This window comes from Delphinapterus leucas, chromosome 20, assembly GCF_059928025.1.
Source record: "Delphinapterus leucas isolate spDelLeu-1000000601 "Yukka" chromosome 20, BTC_Dleu_Yukka2, whole genome shotgun sequence".
NCBI lineage: Eukaryota > Metazoa > Chordata > Mammalia > Artiodactyla > Monodontidae > Delphinapterus > Delphinapterus leucas.
Genome location: NC_143148.1, coordinates 18,288,282 through 18,309,730, shown reverse-complemented (window position 1 = coordinate 18,309,730; position 21,449 = coordinate 18,288,282). Strand labels below are relative to the sequence as shown.

The window sequence follows — 21,449 nt, the reverse complement described above, 5'->3', positions numbered from 1 at the left end:
TAACAAAACTAAGGATAACTTGAGATGAACACACAATGCCATTCTCCAAACCAAATGTGACGGGCAGTAGATCAAAGAGGGATGTCACTGAAGTGGAATGATTTAGATTAATATCCAGATGGGACATGGACTACTACACACTATAAATTAACCATTTCAAATGGTAAAATTTTTTTAAAAAGTAAAGGTGAGCATTCCTTCTAAGGTAGTACAGTAGTGACAAGTGAGTTTCTAGAAAGGAAAACTAAGACCCAGGGAATTAAACTTGCTGCAAGTCACACGGAAACCCATCCTAAAGGGATTCAAAATGAAGATGCCAGTATCAATAAATTACTATATAGGGGGCTCTCACAAGGCCCAGGAGACCAGGACAGGGTAAGGTGAGGGTGCACGGCCAACAGTCCCACGACAGGGCAGAGGCAGCCAGTACCACCCCCGAACCCCAGCTACAGAGGCTGGTCTTGGGGCTGCCAGGGTCAAGGAGCCTGCAGGGCCAAGGGGACAGCAGTCTGTGTGCACACTGAGGTCCCTCATGGTGGGTGGAGCCAGGGCAGGCTGAGAGCAGCTCCCCCCGCATCTGGAGGGTCTGAAGATTCTAAATCTGAGCCTGGCTTTCAGGCCATAAATAACAAAGGTCAAGGCGGGAGAAGAGAACACATTTTATTAATAGTCTGTTGGCTTAATCTGTAACTTTTAAGTATTTGGACAAGCAGTATATGGCCTCCATTTGTATGTCCATCCTGGGTCCACAAATATGAGGAGTGAGCCTAAGGGGACCGCCTGATGGTCGAGGAGGCTCTTGACTTCATCATGGGAGCCTGGGATGCTCTCTGGCCCAAACAGGAGGTACAGGGCCTGCCTCCTGGGGGAACGAGCATGTCCCACCCTGTAAACAAGATGGTCCTGACACGAGGCAGCCAGGTTCCCATGAGTGTTTGCTGGATGAGTGCGTTTGCTTGGCACTTTCCATTTTTCAACAAGCTTTTGTGTTGCCCTCGATATCCCAGTGGGTAAGCTCAGGAGACACAGCAGAAGAGGAAATGGGCACTCAGCGCTGGTACAGAACATGCCAGAGACTTCAGCACTTGGGTTGGGATAGCGACCTCTCAGGAGGGGACTACTGGTTCAGGAGGTCTGAATGCTTTTAAGGGTCCTACCATGGCATGTCAAAGTCAAATTGCCTCTAAAAGACTCGGGGAAGGGCTCAGAAATCACCAGTAATGTATAGCCACACTTACCATGCTCCTACCAGCAACTACTATAATTTAAAAAAAAATTTGTAACATTAATATAAGTGCAAAATGGAGTCTCAAGACTGGCTTAATTAGCATTTTTTATTACAAGTAAAGATCAACATTTTGCCCCAAGAGCTGTATACTATTTATATGTCCTCTTATGTAAACAATGGCTAAAAGCCTGTGTCCATTTTCCTAAGGAGGAACTTAACATCTTTCTGCCAGATGGGAATAAGCCTGTGACACATCCTGACAGACTCTCTGCCCCTCAATCACCCTGAGGAAGGGTGGAGTTACCTCCAAGTTGGCTGATTTCTGACCCTTACAGAAAGTCTGCTGGGCTCTTGGAATGACATGCATTAAATTATTACTTCTAATCCTATGCCACCAGAGATTTGCAGCACTGCTTAAAGAAACATGTTTAAATGCACATAAGCAATATGTATTCAAAGTAGAAAAATCACAAAATGCAGATAGGTAAAAAAGATTTTTAAAAAAAATCACCTGTCATTTCACCATTTGGAGATACAGTTATCTAACTCACTGTTATATTTTGTGGTAAATTCTATCAGACTTTTTTCAACACATAGCTTGGCACAGCATCTGTCTCCTTTAACTGCACAACCTGCTGTAGACATCTTTTAAAATCAGCATGCAGATGTGAGATCATGCCCACAGCATCACTCTTGCTGGCTGAGCAGCGCTCCACCATCAAGGGCAGGGGTCCCCAACCCCTGGGCCACAGACTGGTACTGGTCCACGGCCTGTTAGGAGCCGGGCTGCACAGCAGGAGGTGAGCGATAGGCGAGCGAGCGAGCGAAGCTTCGTCTGTATTTACAGCCGCTCCCCATCACTCGCACTACCGCCTGAGCTCCACCTCCTGTCAGGTCAGTGGCGGCATTAGTTTCTCATAGGAGCGCGAACCCTACTGTGAACTGCGCGTGCGAGGGATCTAGGTTGCACGCTCCTTATGAGAATCTATTGCCTGATGATCAGAGGTGGGGCTGAGGTAGTGATGCTAGCGCTGGGGAGTGGCTCTAAATACAGATTATCATTAGCAGAGAGGTTTGACTGCACAGAGACCATAATAAATGAATTGCTTGCAGACTCATATCAAAACCCTATCAGTCAGTGGCAAGTGAAAACAAGCCCAGGGCTCCCACTGATTCTGCATTATGGTGAGTTGTATAATTATTTCATTATATATGACAATGTAATAATAATAGAAATAAAGTGCGCAATAAATGTAATGCACTTGAATCATCCTGAAACCATCCCCTGCCCACCCCGGTCCACAGAAAAATTGTCTTCCATGAAACTGGTCCCTGGTGCCAAAAAGGTTGGGGACCGCTGATCTGGGGACCACCAATAATGGACTCAATTCCTTTCCTCAGGACTGGTGCTACTAGAAACAATGTGGGATGAGTACCCCTGGAGCTACCTCTTTGTGCCCTTTAAACTGTGTCATTGGGATGAACTCTATTTAACCTGTCTAGGATTCTTACGTTTCATCTTCAAACAGGGACTACCTTAAGACAACTTTACAGAGAGGATATAAAGATGCACCTGTGTGTGTAATAGAGGCCTTATGACTACTGTTCCCAGTTGAATGGACTGATTCCGTTAGTTTACCTTCTAAAATATCATTTGCCAGTATTTAAAAGTTTGGGTTATTTGCCTTTCAAAAATGTTTTTCACTGATGGTTGAAAAATAAAATTTTGGAGAACTTGAAAATTTATGGTTGAAATGTAAAAAGATGCAGCTTTTTATGGATCATTAAAAACAAAAACCTTTAAAATTATGTTTGCATATTAACTTGCAGCATACTTGAAGTAACTGAGGAAACTTACCAAATACATAAGATTGTCACGTTCCTGGGTTATATTCTCTGCCAGCACAACAAGATTTGCCAGGTACTGGTGAGCAGACATTTCGTTCTCCATGGCTTTTTCCACCTGCTTTTTGAAGACATCAATTTTCTTTTGAGATCTCCTAGAGAGGTCCCCCAAATGGTGGAATAAAAAATTCATTAGCCTGCATGGCCAGGGCATAGTGAATATCTGTATTATAAAAATAGCAAGCATGTTATCATTTAAGTGTATTTTGCAGCAACCTAAATCTTCTATTTAGTTTCAAGGTGAGAAGAGGTAACTGAATTTAAAGGAAGCATAATTACTGACTCCAAGCCAAGCCAATAGGAATCACAAAATGCTTAACACACTTAACAGACTAATACATATTATTCTATTAATTTTTTGGCTTGTGTTCTTTAAAAGATATTTTTGAAAAACGAATCCAGTAATCCCTGGATTAGACTTTTGGGAAACACTTAGTAAAGAACTTCTAGAACTTGCAGAGTCCTAGGGTCAGCATTATGACTATCAACCGTAATTGAACAATAATGTTGGTCATATTTTAACGTTTTTTTTTTTTTTGCGGTACGCGGGCCTCTCACTGTTGTGGCCTCTCCCGTTGTGGAGCACAGGCTCCAGGCGCGCAGGCTCAGCGGCTATGGCTCACGGGCCCAGCCGCTCCGCGGCATGTGGGATCTTCCCGGACCGGGGCACGAACCCGTGTCCTCTGCATTGGCAGGTGGACTCTCAACCACTGCGCCACCAGGGAAGCCCGACGTTGGTTACATTTTATATGTTGGTATTTAATAATCTCATTTATCCCTTTCCATTTCATTGCCAATATTAGAAAAAGAAAAAAAAAGAATATGAAATAGAATATTCAATTGTCTTTTTTAACTATTAAAAAAAAAACAGCTTAAGAAAAAAAAACCCACCTATTTATTTTCTGTGCCTTTTCGAGTTCAGCTTCCAGCATCTTGTTTTTAGCCATCAGATTTTTCTTCTCTAATAGCAGGCTCTTTTTCTGCACTTGCAGGGCTGCCAACTTTTCCATCAACTCTTCCATCTCAGCGTTTTCTTTCTCTTCTTCCTTCTGCAACTGGCTGATGGACAAAAACATCACAAGCCTGTATCCAGTACACCGAGGTTAAATGAAGCAGCCACTGCCAGGCACTGATAGCACAGCCTTCCGGCCTGGGTGGGCCCTTTGGAGGCCTCTGTGGGAGCATCGTCATCCAGTCCCTGGCAGAGCTGGTGGGGAGCTCCCAGAGGGCGGCAGAGAGGGTGTAGCTGGTACACACTGCTTTGACGGTAATGATCTAATCCCTTTTTCTGCCCACCATTTTTGCTTATGTCTGTGTGTGTATGTGTATTGTGTGTGTATATATACACACTTATTTATACTCCCTCCAGAAAGAATTTAAGACAGCTAAATTTTTTACATAGTTATAATTGCCCCTCCTTCAAATCCTAATGCTAAAACAAATTTTATTTCATACTAAAATAATTATGTTTTTCTGATAAAAGAAACAAAAACAAGGAGGGCATACAATCAATATATAATTCTGGCAAAATGATGCCTGAGAGAAGAGTTATTCCTTCACTGGTTCTCTCGGTCAATTTTCACGAAATAACTGAGACCGAATAGGTAGGGCCACACACACAAGAGGCTGCCCAGCATTCTGAGCGATGGGGTCTCCCAGGGTACCACGTGGGGTTTACTACTTCCTGGCTGGCTGGCTGGCTGGCTAGTGAACAAGCCTCACGCTGCACGTGTTTGGGGTCTGCCTCACTTGCCACACAATTTCAATGACCAGCCTCGGTTGGCTCCCTGAACACTCAGTCAGGAATTTTCCAGTTTCCACTGCTTTCTAGTTTACTACTTTTAGTTAGTCAAAGAGCAGAGGACACACCTGGACAAAACCCACAGAGTTGGGGTTTGAATTAAACTCATCTTTTAACTTTTTTCTTTGCTGCATTTTGTTTTGAGTTTAGAATTTTATTTAAAGGTATTTTTGCCACTTACCTGACACCAAAATCAATCAGTTCACAAAATCAGTCAAAAAGTTCACAATGAAAAGCAACCAAAGACAATAGGAAATGCTGGGAAAGTGCTGGTGGGCATGCACAGCCACCTCAGAGAACAATATGTCAAAATCTAGAAAATGCATTTACACTATGGCCAAACAATGCCACCTCTAGGTATGTATTTAGGGAAACCGATAAACCGTACAAGAAAGTTTACTGGGGCATTGCTTAAAGGAACAAACTTAGAAACAATTTAAACTTCCATTAATAGGTTAAGTAAAATGCAGTATTTCATATGATGGAATACCACCATGCAGTTAAAAAGAATAAACTCTCGGACTTCCCTGGTGGTGCAGTGGTTAAGAATCCACCTGCCATTGCAGGGGGCATGGGTTCGAGCCCTGCTCCGGGAAGATCCCACATGCACTGGAGCAACTGAGCCGGCGAGCCACAACTACTGAGCCTGTGCTGTAGAGCCCGCGAGCCACAACTACAGAGCCCGTGTGCCACAACTACTGAAGTCCGTGCACCTAGAGCCGGTGCTCTGCAACAAGAGAAGCCACTGCAATGAGAAGCCCACGCACCGCAACGAAGAGTAGCCCCTGCTTGCCGCCAACTAGAGAAAGCCTGCGCGCAGCAATGAGGAACCAATGCAGCCAAAGGAAAAAAAGAATAAACTCTATGTATCTATCTCAACATGGAAAGATGTTTGAAAATTGAGTATAAAAAGCGAAGATACTAAAAGTATGAATTCACTTATGAACACATAAAACACACCAAAAAATACTACGTCATTCATGGATACACGCAGAAATAAAAAACAGACTGGAAACATAATTCCAAGTTTATGATAGTGACTGCTTTTGGAAAGCCAGGGAAAACAATGGGACTAAGGATGGTGGTTAAAAGGGGCTTCAGCTGTATTTCTAACAATATAGTTCTTAAAACAAACAAAAAAAGGTGGAAACAATTTGCACACACATACAAAAAGTTAACACTTAATGTTTGGTGGGAGAAATAGTTGATTAAAAAATTTTTTTTCAATAAAATGTTTCCTATTCTATCCCTAGAGTCTCACTCCCCAGAAGAAACTTCTGCTGATCATTTCTGATTTTAGTTCCTCTGGTGAAAAACCATGACTTAAATGTTTAAATTGTGAAATGTAATATAGAAAACTATACAAACGGTAAATGCATATTTTAACAAACAATTATAGTGAACACCCACATAATTACCACACAGGTCAAGAAACAGAACACTTCTGGTACCCCAGACACTCCCATGTGTTCCCTCCCACGCCCCCAGTCATAGAGTCCCTCCTTAATCATCTCTATAGTGTCACCGTCTATCTATGCATCACTACAGCTTAGTTCAGTTTGCCAGTATTGGAACCAGATATAAAGGGAACCAAGACCCATTAACAGGTGCACAAAGGGACTATAAGTACTTTAGTGCCATTACGCCTATAAGACTCACCCGTCTTTTCGTGTGGCTATAGAATATTTCATTGTATCAGTACACCAAACACTATACATTCGTTTTCCTGTTGACAGTCACTTGGGCTATATTCTGCACACACACTTGCAGGATTCTCTAGGGCAGTGCGACTCAAAGTGTGGTCCTCAGATGGATCAGATGGGCAGTCTCCAGCTCTCTGTTACTCATCCACAAGATAAGCACAGAAATTGAGAAAATGGCTCCAAAACTTTTATAGCATTTCAACATTGCTGTGACATCTGGGCAGTCTGAGGTGAGTGCACGCATTCTGCTGAACAGCAGCTTGGGTGTTGTCACGTTTGCAGAGAGAGAAGCGTGTGGTAGGAGCCGCATACTTGTCACGTGCAGCAGGGATACATAACAATTTATCAACTGTAACTCAAGAATATATAAAAACCAGAATTCATTTATTTCACTGAAAAATAATTTAACTATTATTTTACTGGACACGCTGACCTGGATTTACGATAAAGGGTTAAAGAAGACGACTGAAAATACAAAGACTTCTTTCTGCTTCCAGCCAAGACAGAGTTACAGAGACCAGATTTATTCAGCTAGAAAACCAGGCAAAACATAAGAAACAACAGTTTTCAGACTTTGGACAATAGGCAGTACAGGACTGTGATCCCTGAGAGGGAAATAACAAGGTGAGTACTACGACTGCTCCAGCTTGCTGCCTGGCTGCAGTACAGGGAGGGAAAACCCAAACCAAACCCAGTGGACTTGCTGAGTTGAGGAGTCAGAGATCAGAGATCAGAGATCAGAGAGGCCAAGGCAGGTAGAAGCTGTGGGCAGAGAGGAGGGAGTGACAGGGAGAGAGGAAGGGCTCTGGAGATCTTTAGGCGGGCTCACCACCAGTCTTTGGCTGACTACTGATCTGCACACGTATGAGAGGAAACTACCTGAGGCCGAGGAAAGAACCACAAGAAACAAGGAGGCAGAATAATTCCTGACATTCACCAAGAACTGGGAATAGTGCAGGAGCCCACCAGCCAGAGTAGAAAGACCTTATCACATAAGGGAGATTGGCGATAACCCTCAGAAGGGTATTACTGCCTTTGTAGTAGGGTTAAACTAGCCCTGACTAAAGGCTGCTTTGGGCCTACCCTAACAAAAGCAAGCTTTGAAAGAATCCAACTACTGTCTAGTAACGTAAGTGTGCACCAGGACAAAATATAACACTATTCAAAGCGATGCACTAAATCTAGCATCCAGCAACACAAAATCTACAGTAGTCAATATCCAATCAAGCATGGGAATAAGCAATAAAATAGGGTCCATGATCAAGAGGGAAAAAAATAATCAACAGAACGGATGCAGAAGTCAGAGAGATGACGGCATATAATAGAGAATAACAGCATGGGGAGGAGAGAAATGAAAACTACAAAAAAGACTCAGATGGATCTTCTAGTGATGGAAAAAAACAAGTGGAAGAGGTAAACAATACGTTGGATGAGAATAAAAAGATTAGACGCTACAGAAGAAAAGATTAGTGAACTGGAAGACAAGCAATATAAACTACCCATTTGAAGCACAGAGAGAAACAAGAGCAGGAAAAAGAAATGGACGGAGCATCAGAGGCCCATGAGACAGTATCAAGTGGTCCCAGGAGGAGAGATGAGAGAGGGAAAAATAGAAAAGAATATGGAAGAAATAACAGCTAAATTATTTCCAAATCTGATGAAAAACATATATCCACAGCCCAAGAAGCTCAATCAACCTAAAGCTGAATAAACATAAAGAAACCACACCAAGGTACATCCTAAGTAAATGCTAAAAACCAGCAACAAAGGAAAATTATTAGAAGAAGCCGAAGAGAAAAGACATATCACTGTTCAGAAGAACAAAGATAATAACCACTGCAGATTTTCATTAGACACAATGCAAGACAGAAGGCTACAGAGAACACCTTTAAACTGAATGGGAAAAAGCTCCAAAACCAAAAACCCGTCAACTTGGAATCTTTACCCAGTGAAATTATCAATAAAGTTTAATGATTTTTCCAATAAAAGTACTGTGAATCTTTCTATTCCTTTCTATTTGTGATGCTTTGTAGATAGCTCTTTCCTTCCTCGTTTCTTTCCCTTTTTTTGGGGGGGGGGTCTTTTTCAAAATCTCATTTTCTACATATTTATTCCTACAAAGAAATACAATTGATTTTTATAAATTGACTTTGTTTCTACCAATGTTGCAAAAATTCATTATTATTTCTATTTTTATTGAAGCATAGTTGATTTACAATGTTGTGTTAATTACTGCTGTACAGCTAAGTGACTCAGTTATACGCATATACATTCTTTTTCATATTCTTTTCCATTATGGTTTATCACAGAATTGAATATAGTTCCCTGTGCTATGCAGTAGAACCTTGTTGTTTATCCATTCTATATAAACCAGTTTGCATCTGCTAACCCCAAACTTCCAATCTATCCCTCTCCCACCCCCCTCCCCCTTGGCAACCACCAGTCTATTCTCTGTGTCCGTGACTCTGTTTGTGTTTCACAGATAAGATAGGTTCATTTGTGTCATATTTTGAATTATACATATAAGTGATATCATAGAGTATTTGTCTGACTGACTTAGTATGATAATCTCTAGTTGCATCCATGTTGCTGCAAATGGCATTATTTTGTTATCATTTTTATGGCTGAGTAGTATGCCACTGTATATATGTACTACATCTTCCTTATCCATTCATCTGTTGTTGGACATTTAGGTTGTTTCCATGTCTTGGCTATTGTGAATAGTGCTGCTATAAACTTAGGGGTCCATATATCTTTTAGAATTCTAGTTTTGTCTGGATATATGCCCAGGAGTGGGACTGCTAGATCATATGGTAATTCTATTTCTAATTTTCTGAGGAACCTCCATACTGTTTTCCACAGTGGCTGCACTAACTTACATTCCCACCAACACTGTAGGAAGGTTCTCTTCTCTCCACACCCTCTCCAGCATTTGTTATTTGTAGAGTTTCTAATGATGGCCATTCTGACCAGCATGAGGTGGTACCTCACTGTAGTTCTGATTTGCATTTCTTTAATAATTAGCGATGGTGAGCATCTTTTCATGTGGATATTAGCCATTTGTATGTCTTCTTTGGAGAAATGTCTCTTTAGGTCTTATGCCCATTTTTCAATTGGGTTTTGTTGTTGTTGTTGTTACTGAGTTGTATGAGCTGTTTGTATATTTGGGAAATTAAGCCCTTGATGGTTGCATTGTTAGCAAATATTTTCTCCCATTCTGTAGGTTGTCTTTTCATTTTGTTTATGGTTTCCTTTGCTGAGCTAAAGCTTGTAAGTTTGATTAGGTCCCATTTGTTTACTTTCGTTTTTAGTTCTACTGCCTTGGGAGACTGACCTTAGAAAACCTCGGTATGATTTACGTCAGAGAATGTTTTGCCTATGTTCTCTTCTAGGAGTTTTACAGTGTCACGTCTTATGTTTAAGTCCTCAAGCCATTTTGTGTATGGTGAGAGGGTGTGTTCTAACTTCACTGATTTACATGTGGCTGTCCAACTTTCCCAACACCACTTGCTGAAGAGACTGTCTTTTTCCCATTGTATATTCTTGCCTCCTTTGTCAAAGATTAATTGACCATAGGTGTGTGGGTTTATTTTTGGGCTCTCTCTTCTGTTCCATCGATCCACATTTCTATTTTTGTGCCAATAACACGCTGTTCCGATTACCGTAGTGCAAAAGTCTATCATTATTTCTAATGATTTATCTGTAGACCTGTTTTCTACATATGGAATTCTATCATCTATAAATAATGACACCATTATTTCTTTCTTCCCAAACTTTATAATTTTCTTTTTCTTGCCATGTGCACTAGTTACCATTTAGTAACCAATGCTGTTTATGCTGTTCAGAAATGGTATCAGAGGGCATCTCTGTACTGTTTCCAGTCTCAATAGGAAAGCTTGCAACATTCCACCACTGAGAGTGACATTTACTGTAGTTTTATTTTTCAGCAGAACCATTAAAGAAGTTCACATCTATTACTAATACTGTTTTTAGAGTTTTTACATCTAGATTCATGAGTGAAAATGAAATGTAATTTTCCTTTCTTATACCATCATTGTTGGGTTTTGGTATCAAGGTTATATTTACCTCATAAAATGAATTAGAGAGCATTAACCCTTTTTCTGTTCTTTAAGAAGTGTTTAGGTGAGACTAGAATTATTTCCTCCTTGAATATTTTTAGAGCTCCTTTGTGAAGGTATCTAGGCCGGTAGTTTTCTTCAAGGGAAGATCTCTGGATTCAATTTCTTTAATGACTAAAGGAATATTCAGGTATTCTTTTTCTTTGTAAGTTTTGACAAGTTATATTTTTCAACGAATGTGACTATTTCATCTAAATTTCCAAATGTATTGGCACGAACTTATTTTTAGGTGCATCTAGTTGATGAATTGAACCTTTTATCTCTATGAATTGATCCTCTTTGTTATGTGGAGTCTTTACCTTAACATTTATCTTGTCAGATGTTAATATAATTTACCACCTTTCTTTTGGTTCGTGTTTGAGTAGTATAACTCTTTCTGTCCTTTTACTTTTGAACTTTCTGTGTCCTTATGTTTGAGATGTATATCTTAACGACAACACAGAGTTGCTGTTGAGAGTTTTGGTAAACTACTCCGTGATACTGCTGCCTTGGCATCCATTTTGTGTGGCCAAGAGGCCTGCAGGGGTCTTGAACAGACACTAGCCCCGCTCTGGAGCGCAGGCCCTATAACAGCCAGCAGAGTCACAAGTCAATGTACGTTCCTCATATGACTCCCCCAACGACCCTCCTTCCTCACCTCGCAGGGCCTTCCCCTCATGCACCCTTTAGGTAAGAACCCCCTCTCCCCCTTGAACCCTACCAAAACCCTGCTCTTTTCTGGTTTGAACTGACCAATTGGCCTTAGCCCAGGAAGCCCAAAGCACTCCACCCACGGACCCTAATAAAGGCATGTGCCTCAGGTCCTGTGGCTTCTCTCTGCCTGCACCTGCCTTGACCTCCCACGTGGCCCCGCGAGGAGTGCTGTGCACCTCCTCCAGGACCTGTGAGTGATGAGCTTCTCTATTTCACTTTCCCTACTACCGATACATTTGCTTTTAAATCTAACATTTTATTTTGTGTTTCCTGTTTTCCCACTTGTTCTACCTTTTCTTGACATCATTTGGATTACTTTTTAAAAAAATCATTCTTTCTTTCCCTATACTAGTTTAGAAGTTAAACACATTCAGTTCCCAGAAATTTCATCATGCGTATTTTCAAACTATAATCAACACCTTTATCCTCTTCTGAATGATACAGACTTTAGAACACAAATCCCATTTACCACCCTCACTAATTATATGCTCTTTCTGTTGTACATTTTAATTCTATGTATTTTTAAGTCCCCAAAGATATTATCATTATTGGTTTATAGAATCAATGTTCTTTTACATTTATCCACAAATTTACCACTGTATTTTAGTTCCACCTTGCTTCTCAGATGTCCCACCTTGAGTTACTTTCCTCCTCCAGACTTATGCCTTCTATACCCTCCTGTAGAATTGCCTTTAATGCAGGTCTGCTGGTGGCGACACTCAGTTTGGGTTGGAAAATACCCTTATTTGACTTCACTTCTGAAAGGGATTTTTTCTGGTAATAAAATCCTAGGTCATCCAGGCTTTGCTTGTATCCAGCGCTCTGAAGCTACCATCTAAGGGACCACAGCACCCCTGTTAAGAGCCTGCTGCCGCTGAACTCCTCCGAAGGGAAGTGTCCCCGTCGGGCCAGCACAAACCATGTATCGTTTGTTCGGTTGGGGAAGACTCTCAGCTATCCTATCTCTAACCACTCCTTTTGATTTAAATATATCCCTATGCTGATTCTTGTCTCCAATCTAGTGTTACCTCAACCTTTGAACACTCTGTGTCATCCCGAACTAGTTTTGCTTCTGACCTATTTCAGTTCACTATTTCACAATTCAGCTGTATCTAATCTGTAGTTAAGCCCATCCACTGAGTTTGTATTTTTCAGTTCTAAAAATTCTATTTCTTCCTTTTCAAACCCACTATTGTCACGTTTTAGAGTTCCCTGAAGACAATTTGGAGCTTGTCTTTTCTTTCTTTAAGCACACAGCCACCAGCTGTTGTATAGTCTTTGTCTGAGAATTTTGGGTTCTGTGGGTCCTTTTAATCAACAGCTTCAGGGATCTGGAAATGCCCTTCAACTATTAATGCCTCCCTTTCCATTTTCTTTAATCTCTCTGTGATTCCTGACGATCTGAGGCTGCACCTCTTGGATGGGTCTTCCATCTGTTATCTTTTCTCTCCATTCCCAACTGTTTGTTTCCTGATGTTCTAGGTGAATCCACAAATTTCTCTTTCAGCCCTTCAACTGATGTTTTTTGAAAATTCTGGTAATCGTTTTTAATTTTTCTTATTTAGTGATTACACTTTTTTTGCCATGGCATTTTATTCTTTTAAACTCTCCTTGGGAGGTCCCGGATGGCCTAGTGGGTTAGGATTCCGGGCTTTCACTGCCAAGGGCCTGGGTTCAATCCCTGGTTGGGGAGCTGAGATCTCGCAAGCCGCCTGGCACGGCCAAAAAGCTCTCCTCAATTCCCTGTGTAATCTCAGTTTCCTTTGAAGTGAGTTTCTCTGCTCATCTAAGTCCCCTCCATTGCAATTTCCCCCCTACACCCAATGCTCCTTGCTGTTGGTCACATCTAGCCGCCTCTTCTTACTTTAGGATGAAGACTGGGTATTTGGTGTGCGCTGTAGCAGGGGACTGCTCTGTCCTGGTGCCTCCCTGAGCAGACACATCGCTGACTGATGACCAGGACTCCATCTGTGTAGGTGAGTTATGTGAATAGTTGGCTTCACTTTAGGATACAGGACCCCCCAAAACCAGGATAAGGAAGGCTTGCCTTTTGCAGATACCACTAGTCACCGCAAACCCTTAGCTCTCCCCAAAAGAGTTTGCTAAATTTCTTTAGTGACGTAGGTTGACACCCGGTTTCTCTCCCATCACCCAAGCCGGGTAAGCTCGAGCTTTCTAGGCGATAGTAAAAGCAAAGAGCAATCTAAGCTTCAAGTTGTAACCACCAGTCTAAGTCTAAGCCAACTGGACAGTTCACTAGGAAAATAAGCTTCTGCCGTTTCCTGCATCACAGTTCCTTCCAGGCATGGTTGCCAATAAGCAGAACAAGCAAGACAAAATGGATAAGCCACTCTGGGTTTATTATCTGCACTGCCTTCAACAGGATAGGAGAACAACACATATGCACCATACCTAGAAGCTCACTGAGCAGAGGTTCAACCCAACCTTTTTCTACATCAATAAAAATCTTTTCTTCATGACCTCACCTTTGCCTGAGGTACAACCCTTTCCTAACTCAGACTCACCCCCATTGTAGGAGCTAGTTCAACAGCCGCTCTGCTGCTAGTTAATAATTCCTCTTTTGTATGTGGCATTATCTCTATTATGACAGCAGCGTGGGAAGGGCTCCCCCTCACTGAGGCAACCAGAGGGCAAGTGCACTGAAGCCCCAGAGGCCCTTCTGTCACCTTTAGCCTAACTCCAAGGTGTCCTTGGCTCCAAGATGTCCTTGGCCCCTGTGTGGAGTAGCCCAGACCGAAACACCCTGGGTTTTCTTCTCCTTATTTTGCCTATTTTTCTACCAGGTCTTGGTACCTACCGCCTATACACACTTCCCTGAATTCATATATTCCGTCTCTGATGAATCCATGCCCCTCTTCCCACGTTACAGATTTCCTCTCCAAGCAAACACTGCCCCTCCCAAGAGCGCCAACACGCTCAACACTCCCCCACCTCCACCCTCCTCATTCCTCTATTCCTTACCCCATCTGTCAACTCGGAGTCCAAAGCCTCTCAGCAAAAAGCTGGCACCAAGTCTTTCCCTCCTGGAGCGTAAGAACCTGACAATCGGCTTTTCTGACTGTGGTGTAAGTGCTTGACATTAAGCTTTTGATCTGAGGCTTCCATTTCAAAGACATGCTTCTCGAATAAACATACTGCCGGCCACACAACTAGACAAAGAGCCAGGCCGTCTTACCCATAAGGTTCCCCTTTTAGAAAGCTCTGGGTGCCCTAGGTACTGACCGCTTCAGTGGCCCCCTTCCTGCACCCAAATTCCTGCTTTCGCCAGTAAAGAGTGAACCCGTGAAACCCTAGGCACTTCACCCTTGACCCCAAAAAGGGCAGAATCTCAGGTCTGTGCTGTCTCTCTCTCTACCCTCGACCTTGTTGTGTGGCCCCAGGTGTACCGTGAACCCTCCAGGACCTGTGAGGAATGAAACTTGTTTCTTCAGTGTTTCCTGATGGTGCTGCTGGGGTGCATCTCACAATCAGAACAAGAACGGTAAGGGCCGGCCCAGCCAAAACAACACTTGGGTGGGGCTGGGGTGGGAGGGGGTAGCTCGCCACAAGTAGGATGGCCCAGGTGAGTGCTTCAGGCATTTCTATCAGACAGCATCACTACTGACAGGCTGAGACTAGCAGGAAACACCTCCCAGTCCAGTGCCTTCCGAGCCACTACACTCCTGACCCAGTTTCCACTTAAAAGAGATTTGGTGACCTGTTTGTTTCTTCCATGACCACATCTCCCATTGCCTTCACTCCCATTGCCAATTAGTGGCTTCCTTCAGAAATTTTTTATACCTTTTATACTCACCTCTAGGGGGCTATTAGGATATGTGGTTATGACGCATCCATAAAAAAAAAAAATGAGCCACAGGAGTGGGTATTCGAGGAAAATAAAATCATAAAGATGAATATGACTTCAAAAAAATTTCCTTCCTCTACTGGAACAGAGAAATAAAGTACAGACCTGGCCCAGGCAGCATGCAATAGTACAGTCAAAACACTGGGTTCCTGTACTTCTTATCATCCACATTTACTGATACAACAAGCTAAGCACTTTGTACGCACTAACTCATTTATTCCCCCACATCAACCACCTTGAGCTGAAAGCCCCACCATTTAAAAAATTACTTCCTCTCTATTACAAAAGTCATATGCATTCATAACAGAACACTTGGAAAGCAGAGAAAACACAAGAAAATTTACATTACATTACTCATTATGATAGTTAAGTTTATGCGCCAACTTGGCTAGTCTATGGTGCCCAGTTGTTTGGTCAAATACTCGTTAGATGTTTCTGTGAAGGTATTTTGTATACGTGACTAACATCTCAGTCAGTTGACTTTAAGGGAGATTATCCTTGATAACGTGGGCAGGCCTCATCCCATTAGTTGAAGACCTTATGAGCAAAAACTGAGGTTTCCCAAAGAAGAAAGAATTCTGCCTCAACACTATAACATAGTCTCAGGTTCCAGCCTGAGTCCCCAGCCAGCTGGGCTGCCCTATGGAGCCTGGATTTGCCAGCCCTCACAACTGCATGAGCCGCTACTTAAAATAAATCTCTCTCGTTGTCTCCAAATACATATATACATATCCTATACATATCCTATTGGCTGTTTCTTTGGAGAACACTGACTGCTGATACACCTATAATTTCACCTGCCAAAGATAATTTCTATTACTATTTTTCCATTCTTCCAATCCTTTCTCTATGTACGTATGGAATATAAGTAATTTTATATACATATATGTAATTATACAGACACAGACAGACATACACACACAAGAGTGATGAACTCGTCCCAGTCATCTTCGTTAACACGAGAAGTCCCGCATCCTGGGAAACCGCTCAGTCCCAGGCAAACTGGGATGGTTGGTCAGCTTAATACACACACACACACACACACACACACACATACACCCCTTTTTTCTTTTTTTTTTTTTTTTTTGTGGTACGCGGGCCTCTCACTATTGTGGCCTCTCCCGTTGCAAAGCACAGGCTCCGTACACGCAGGATCCGGACGCGCAGGCTCAGCGGCCATGGCTCATGGGCCCAGCCGCTCCGCAGCATGTGGGATCTTCCCGGACCGGGGCTCGAACCTGTGTCCCCTGCATCAGCAGGCGGACTCTCAACCACTGCGCCTCCAGGGAAGCCCCCCTTTTTTCTTTTTAAATAAAATTGCAATCATTCTGTACATACTGTTTTGTAACCTAATCTCTTCACTTACAAATATATTGTGGCTATTTTCCAATGTCAAAAATATTCTTCTGTGACATCATGTTTAATGGCTGCACTGTATTTCCTTTTATGGTTCTATCCTTTCATTTCACCTCTGAAAACAAGAGCGGCTGGAACAGTAGGGGAAAAAATCATACACATACACACAAACTGTAGACCACAGCCCTCAAGGACGGCCTTGTTCTACTTTAATAAAAGATTTACCATTCTTAGTCTTGGACTCCTGTGCTGGTGTAGCGAAATGACTCAAAAAAAGAGGGAGCACCCTCTCTCTACCTGCTTGTAACAACATGCATGGTGACACATTAATGCTTGAAAAGACACCGAGTCCTTACCTTTTTAATTCATTTACAATTGAAGTGTGCACTTCTATTGCAACTTTGCTGTCCAACTGTAGTTTTAGTTCCTGGCATTCCGTCCGCAAAATTTCCAATTGCTCCTTACTTTTAGTTAGCTCCTTTTCTTGGCTCTGTGTTTTAGTCTCCAGAAGCATTAGCTGTTTAGTCAGTTTAGAAACTGAAACACAAAATAGATGGATAAAGACTTGGTACAGAAGAGCTAATAAAGCATGATTACTGATTATTAATACTAGTGAGAGCTTATAAAAGATGATCTTTGGGCTTCCCGGGTGGCGCAGTGGTTGGGAGTCCGCCTGCCGATGCAGGGGACACGGGTTCGTGCCCCGGTCCAGGAGGATCCCACATGCCTCGGAGCGGCTGGGCCCGTGAGCCATGGCCGCTGAGCCTGCGCGTCCGGAGCCTGTGCTCCACAACGGGAGAGGCCACAACAGTGAGAGGCCCGCGTACCGCAAAAAAAAAAAAAAAAAAAAAGATGATCTTAAAAAAAATGTGCTGGCGATTTAGAAATTAATACCAAAGCCTTTGTACTTAGCAATTACTGTCCCTATATTAAGTAGTCACTCAATATACACTTTCTTACTGGGGATCGATACACTGATATTATTGTTAAACATATAATATTTAACAAGACATGATTCCAGTCTTCAAGGAACTGACTTTCTAAAGACTGAAGCCTTAAGTCACACACAGATGTACAAGCGTACATCATGATGTCGTCCCTAAAACTGCAAGATTTTCAAGATTTTAAGGACATCAAGTATGGCCCAACTAAGGGCAGAATTTGTTTTTCTTCCCTTTCTTCATTAACTTTTTATGTTTAGTGTCCTACATCTAAAGTAAATCATAAATATTTTCATCCTAAGTGACATGGAAGTATTGTCATATTAAGACACTTCCTGGGCATCTGCTGAAACTAGCACTCAGAAGTATTACAGCATAGAACTCTAAATCCTTCTGTTCTGTGAAAACATTTAGTTGATCGAAATGAATAGCTGTTTCTGGGAAATGGGAAAATAACATGGGCAGCTGACTGAATCACACAGGCCAAAATAATCATCCTACCTGTTTAGATCTGCTGTGTTTGAGAGTCAGCTCAGTAAATATGAAATTAATTTCCCTGTCGTCTCTGATCTTTGAGGCTTTGTCTCCCCTCCACCCCAAGCAATGCCAGGACAAAGGCAGCTACTCCTGTGCCTGCTCAGTCTATGGGGAGGAAACTCCTGCTGGATTGAGAGCTGCTCTCACTGCGGACCCGGTCTGGCCGGCAGACACAAGCCAAGCGCCAGCCCCGCAGCTTCAGCTACAGCAGGGGCTGGTAGCGGACTCTTCCGTGGTGTGGAAAGGGGAGCCGCTGAATAACAGGTGCAGGAGGGGAAACAGAAAGGACTCATGCTGGCTCACAGAAGACAGCTTGTATCTTGGCCTCCTGTCCTACATTGTTCCTCACCAGAAAAGAAAAATCAGTAAAGCCAAAGAAAAAAAAAATACCACTCTCTTTTGTGCTCATAAGTTTTGGGTTTAATCGAAGTGGAATAAATGACTCAGTCTGGCCACTACAAAGTCCACTGTCATACGCTGTGAGGCTCCTGGGATGGGGCGGCAGGGCGGGGCGGGGGGTGGGCGGGACACGTGGGGAGAGGAGGCGCTCACAGAAAGGATCTGACGGAGATTTAAGCTACGGCAGCGCCTGCAGCGCTGAAGGAAGGGCGAGAGCACAGAGAAACTGTTTAGAGAGTCAATGGTTCCTACTCATTTACTCATTCAACAAATTTTGGGGAACGTGTCCTCGTGTTGTTTCAAATATTCATCTCACACGATTTTTCCCAGTTACGTGGCACACTGTTTTCCCCAAAACTCAGTTCTGCTCACTCTAAAGCTGTCATCCACAATTGATTTACAAAAGAGAGTAACTCGACACCGTAGAGTCTAAGAGAAAGCAGTCAGCGCCTCACGGGTGATGGCTGGATATGCTATAACATAAACAGCTGCCCTTCAGTGAAGAACATGTTCTAAAAAACATGACTTCCAGTGTCTTCAACTGGCGTTGGGGGTGGCAGCAGTGTAAAATGACACAATGGCGACGTCACAGCATCACCACCACTCGTGGGAAGGACCGCTCACCTTCCTGGAGACGCTCCTGGTGCGTGTCCTTGGCTTTTGTTTGCTGAATCTCCAACTGCTCTATCAACAACTTGTTTTCCTCTAAAACCAGTTCTGCTTGAGTCTGAAGCTGACGCCTACAATTGATTTACAAAATTAAATACTGACATTCAGGTGCAGAATGATTACAGAGACACTCCTGAGTCTAAAAGAAAGCATCAAATGTGTTGTAGGTAATGACATGTTTTAATGCTAAACATGTTATTAACATAGTAAGTCTTGCCATTTCCATTAAATTGAGGGAAAGGACAGAAAGGAAGTGTGAATTACGAACTGCTTTAGTAACTTGTTAAAATGTAAAATTTCAAACATATACAAAAGTAGAAAGAAGAGAATAGAAACTCCCATGTACAAAACGCCCCGCTTGAACCCCCCCAGGTTGAATTTCACCTGCGCAAACCGTATCCTGACAGTTGGTGCAAAGTAAATCCCAGCTCAGCTCAACCTCATGATCGCAAAATCCAGTGAGAATGAGCTAAAGGGATCTTAGAAATCATCTAGTTAAATGTTTACCACCCGAGGTACATGGTAAACCAGTAAATTATCTCAATTTTCCACTTTAGACTCAAAAAAGTGAGGTGCAGGAAGGAGGGAGAAAAGATGAAAGGAGTCCAGCTCTAGTGATTACCTCCCTCAACAGAGGCTGCGCACTAGCTCCTTGGCACCTGGAGGCGTCCCTACCAGCTGCCCGGCCTGTGGGGCGACAAGGCCCCACGCTGTCCCGCAGGGGAGCTCCCCTAGGCGGGCCTTTCCAGCCTCCTCATGCCTGCCTCAAACAGAGCAGCTCCACTCTGGACTTTCTTATCAGACTTCCTCCCTCCCTCCCTTCCTCCTTTTCTTTCTTTTTTAAATGAAAGGGATCTCCCATTCCTAAAAAAAAAAGGTCAAAACCTCAAATTTAGTTTAATTCTCCTTCCCATTTTATAGGTAAAGAAACCGAGGTCCATTAAGCACGAGGTTACCCAGCTGGTCAGAGGCAGTTAGGGAAAGAAATGTAGAGTTTAGCTGCAGCCCAGAAGTTCATCGAGAAATTATCTGAAACTAAGGAGAACCGGGACGCAGTGCACCTCACGCCTGCGCAGGCACAGGGAGCAGCGGCCTAGGCGGGGCAGGCGAGGGCACGACTGGGACGGGCTTCGGGGTGGCAGGAGATCTGCCTACAGGGTGTGAGGCCCCGGTCCTGCCCCAGCTGGAGGACAGTGAATTCAGAGTAGGGGGAGGCCAGCCGCAGGGCCTCAACAGGCCCCGAGCAGAACTGACAGCTTTCTGCAGCCCAACCCTGTGCCACAGGTCACCAGGCTAGAGCAGGATGCATATTTTGAAGTCTTATAAACAGGACTGGGGAAGACAGTGGGCATGTGGATTTCAAAGTGGGGTCTGCCTTTCTTTTCTTTATTTTATTTATTTATTTGTTTTTACTGTAACGAGAAGTAAACAGGTTTGACTTACAACTATACACAAGGTTAGAGAAAGAATCTGAGGGTTTGGGAGAGGAAGCCTGGAAGCAGCCCAGCTGACCTGCTTTCTAGGGCACTATTCAAGGAGGGTTTGAGGGGAGACACACAAGGAATCCTGACAGAAGAAAATCAAATTTCAACAGGGGAAGCCACAGTACAACAGGATCCAGTAGCTGCCCAACCAGTCCCAACTGACACATCAGTGGCCATAAAATCTGTAAAGTAAAATCAGTAAGAATGCTGTTGACTCAATTCCAAATTTCTATATATCACATACGGGAAATATTTAATTTTTTTCAGTGATGTTAAGACATTAAAAAAATATTAACTATAACATATCTACCCAAGGCAAAAAAGATATACCTGAATAGCTTTTGCTTTCTTGGTCCTGCTTGGGTATTGCCTTTAGACTCTTGATGACATTTACTTTCTCAAGTGCACTGAACGGGCAACTGTTGCTGCCGTGCTAGATGAACAGGACATGGCCCTGCCCTTGAGATGCTCCCAAAGGAGAAGAGGGAGACAGGTGTGAAGACACATAGGTAGGCCCAGCATGGCAGGTACAAGGACAGGGCGTGTGTTTAGGGCCAAATCAGAAACTGAGACAAAGGAACAATTCCCTCTGCCTTCAGGGAGAGCTACTGACTAGCACCATTTGAGCAGGGCCCTAACGGAGGTACAGGAGGGCAGGAAGGGGTGTTCCGGGGGGAGGGAAGAGCATCAACAATAGGCTGGAAGTGAGGCAGCGCTCAGCTGTCTGGG

At 43.1% G+C, this 21,449-nt stretch overlaps 1 protein-coding gene across 2 annotated transcripts in view; it reads right to left on the bottom strand.

Moving 5' to 3' along the window:
• The window catches only part of CEP89 (centrosomal protein 89), a 79,909-nt gene that overhangs the window by 11,087 nt on the left and 47,373 nt on the right, over window positions 1–21,449 (bottom strand). For both annotated transcript variants that reach the window (XM_022585831.3, XM_089902947.1), the window contains exons 13-16: window positions 19,192–19,307; window positions 17,047–17,227; window positions 4,025–4,192; window positions 3,087–3,228 (exon numbers count right to left, since the gene is read on the bottom strand). In XM_022585831.3, the coding sequence (XP_022441539.2) occupies window positions 3,087–3,228; window positions 4,025–4,192; window positions 17,047–17,227; window positions 19,192–19,307 (607 nt within the window). The remainder of the gene's footprint in view (window positions 1–3,086; window positions 3,229–4,024; window positions 4,193–17,046; window positions 17,228–19,191; window positions 19,308–21,449) is intronic.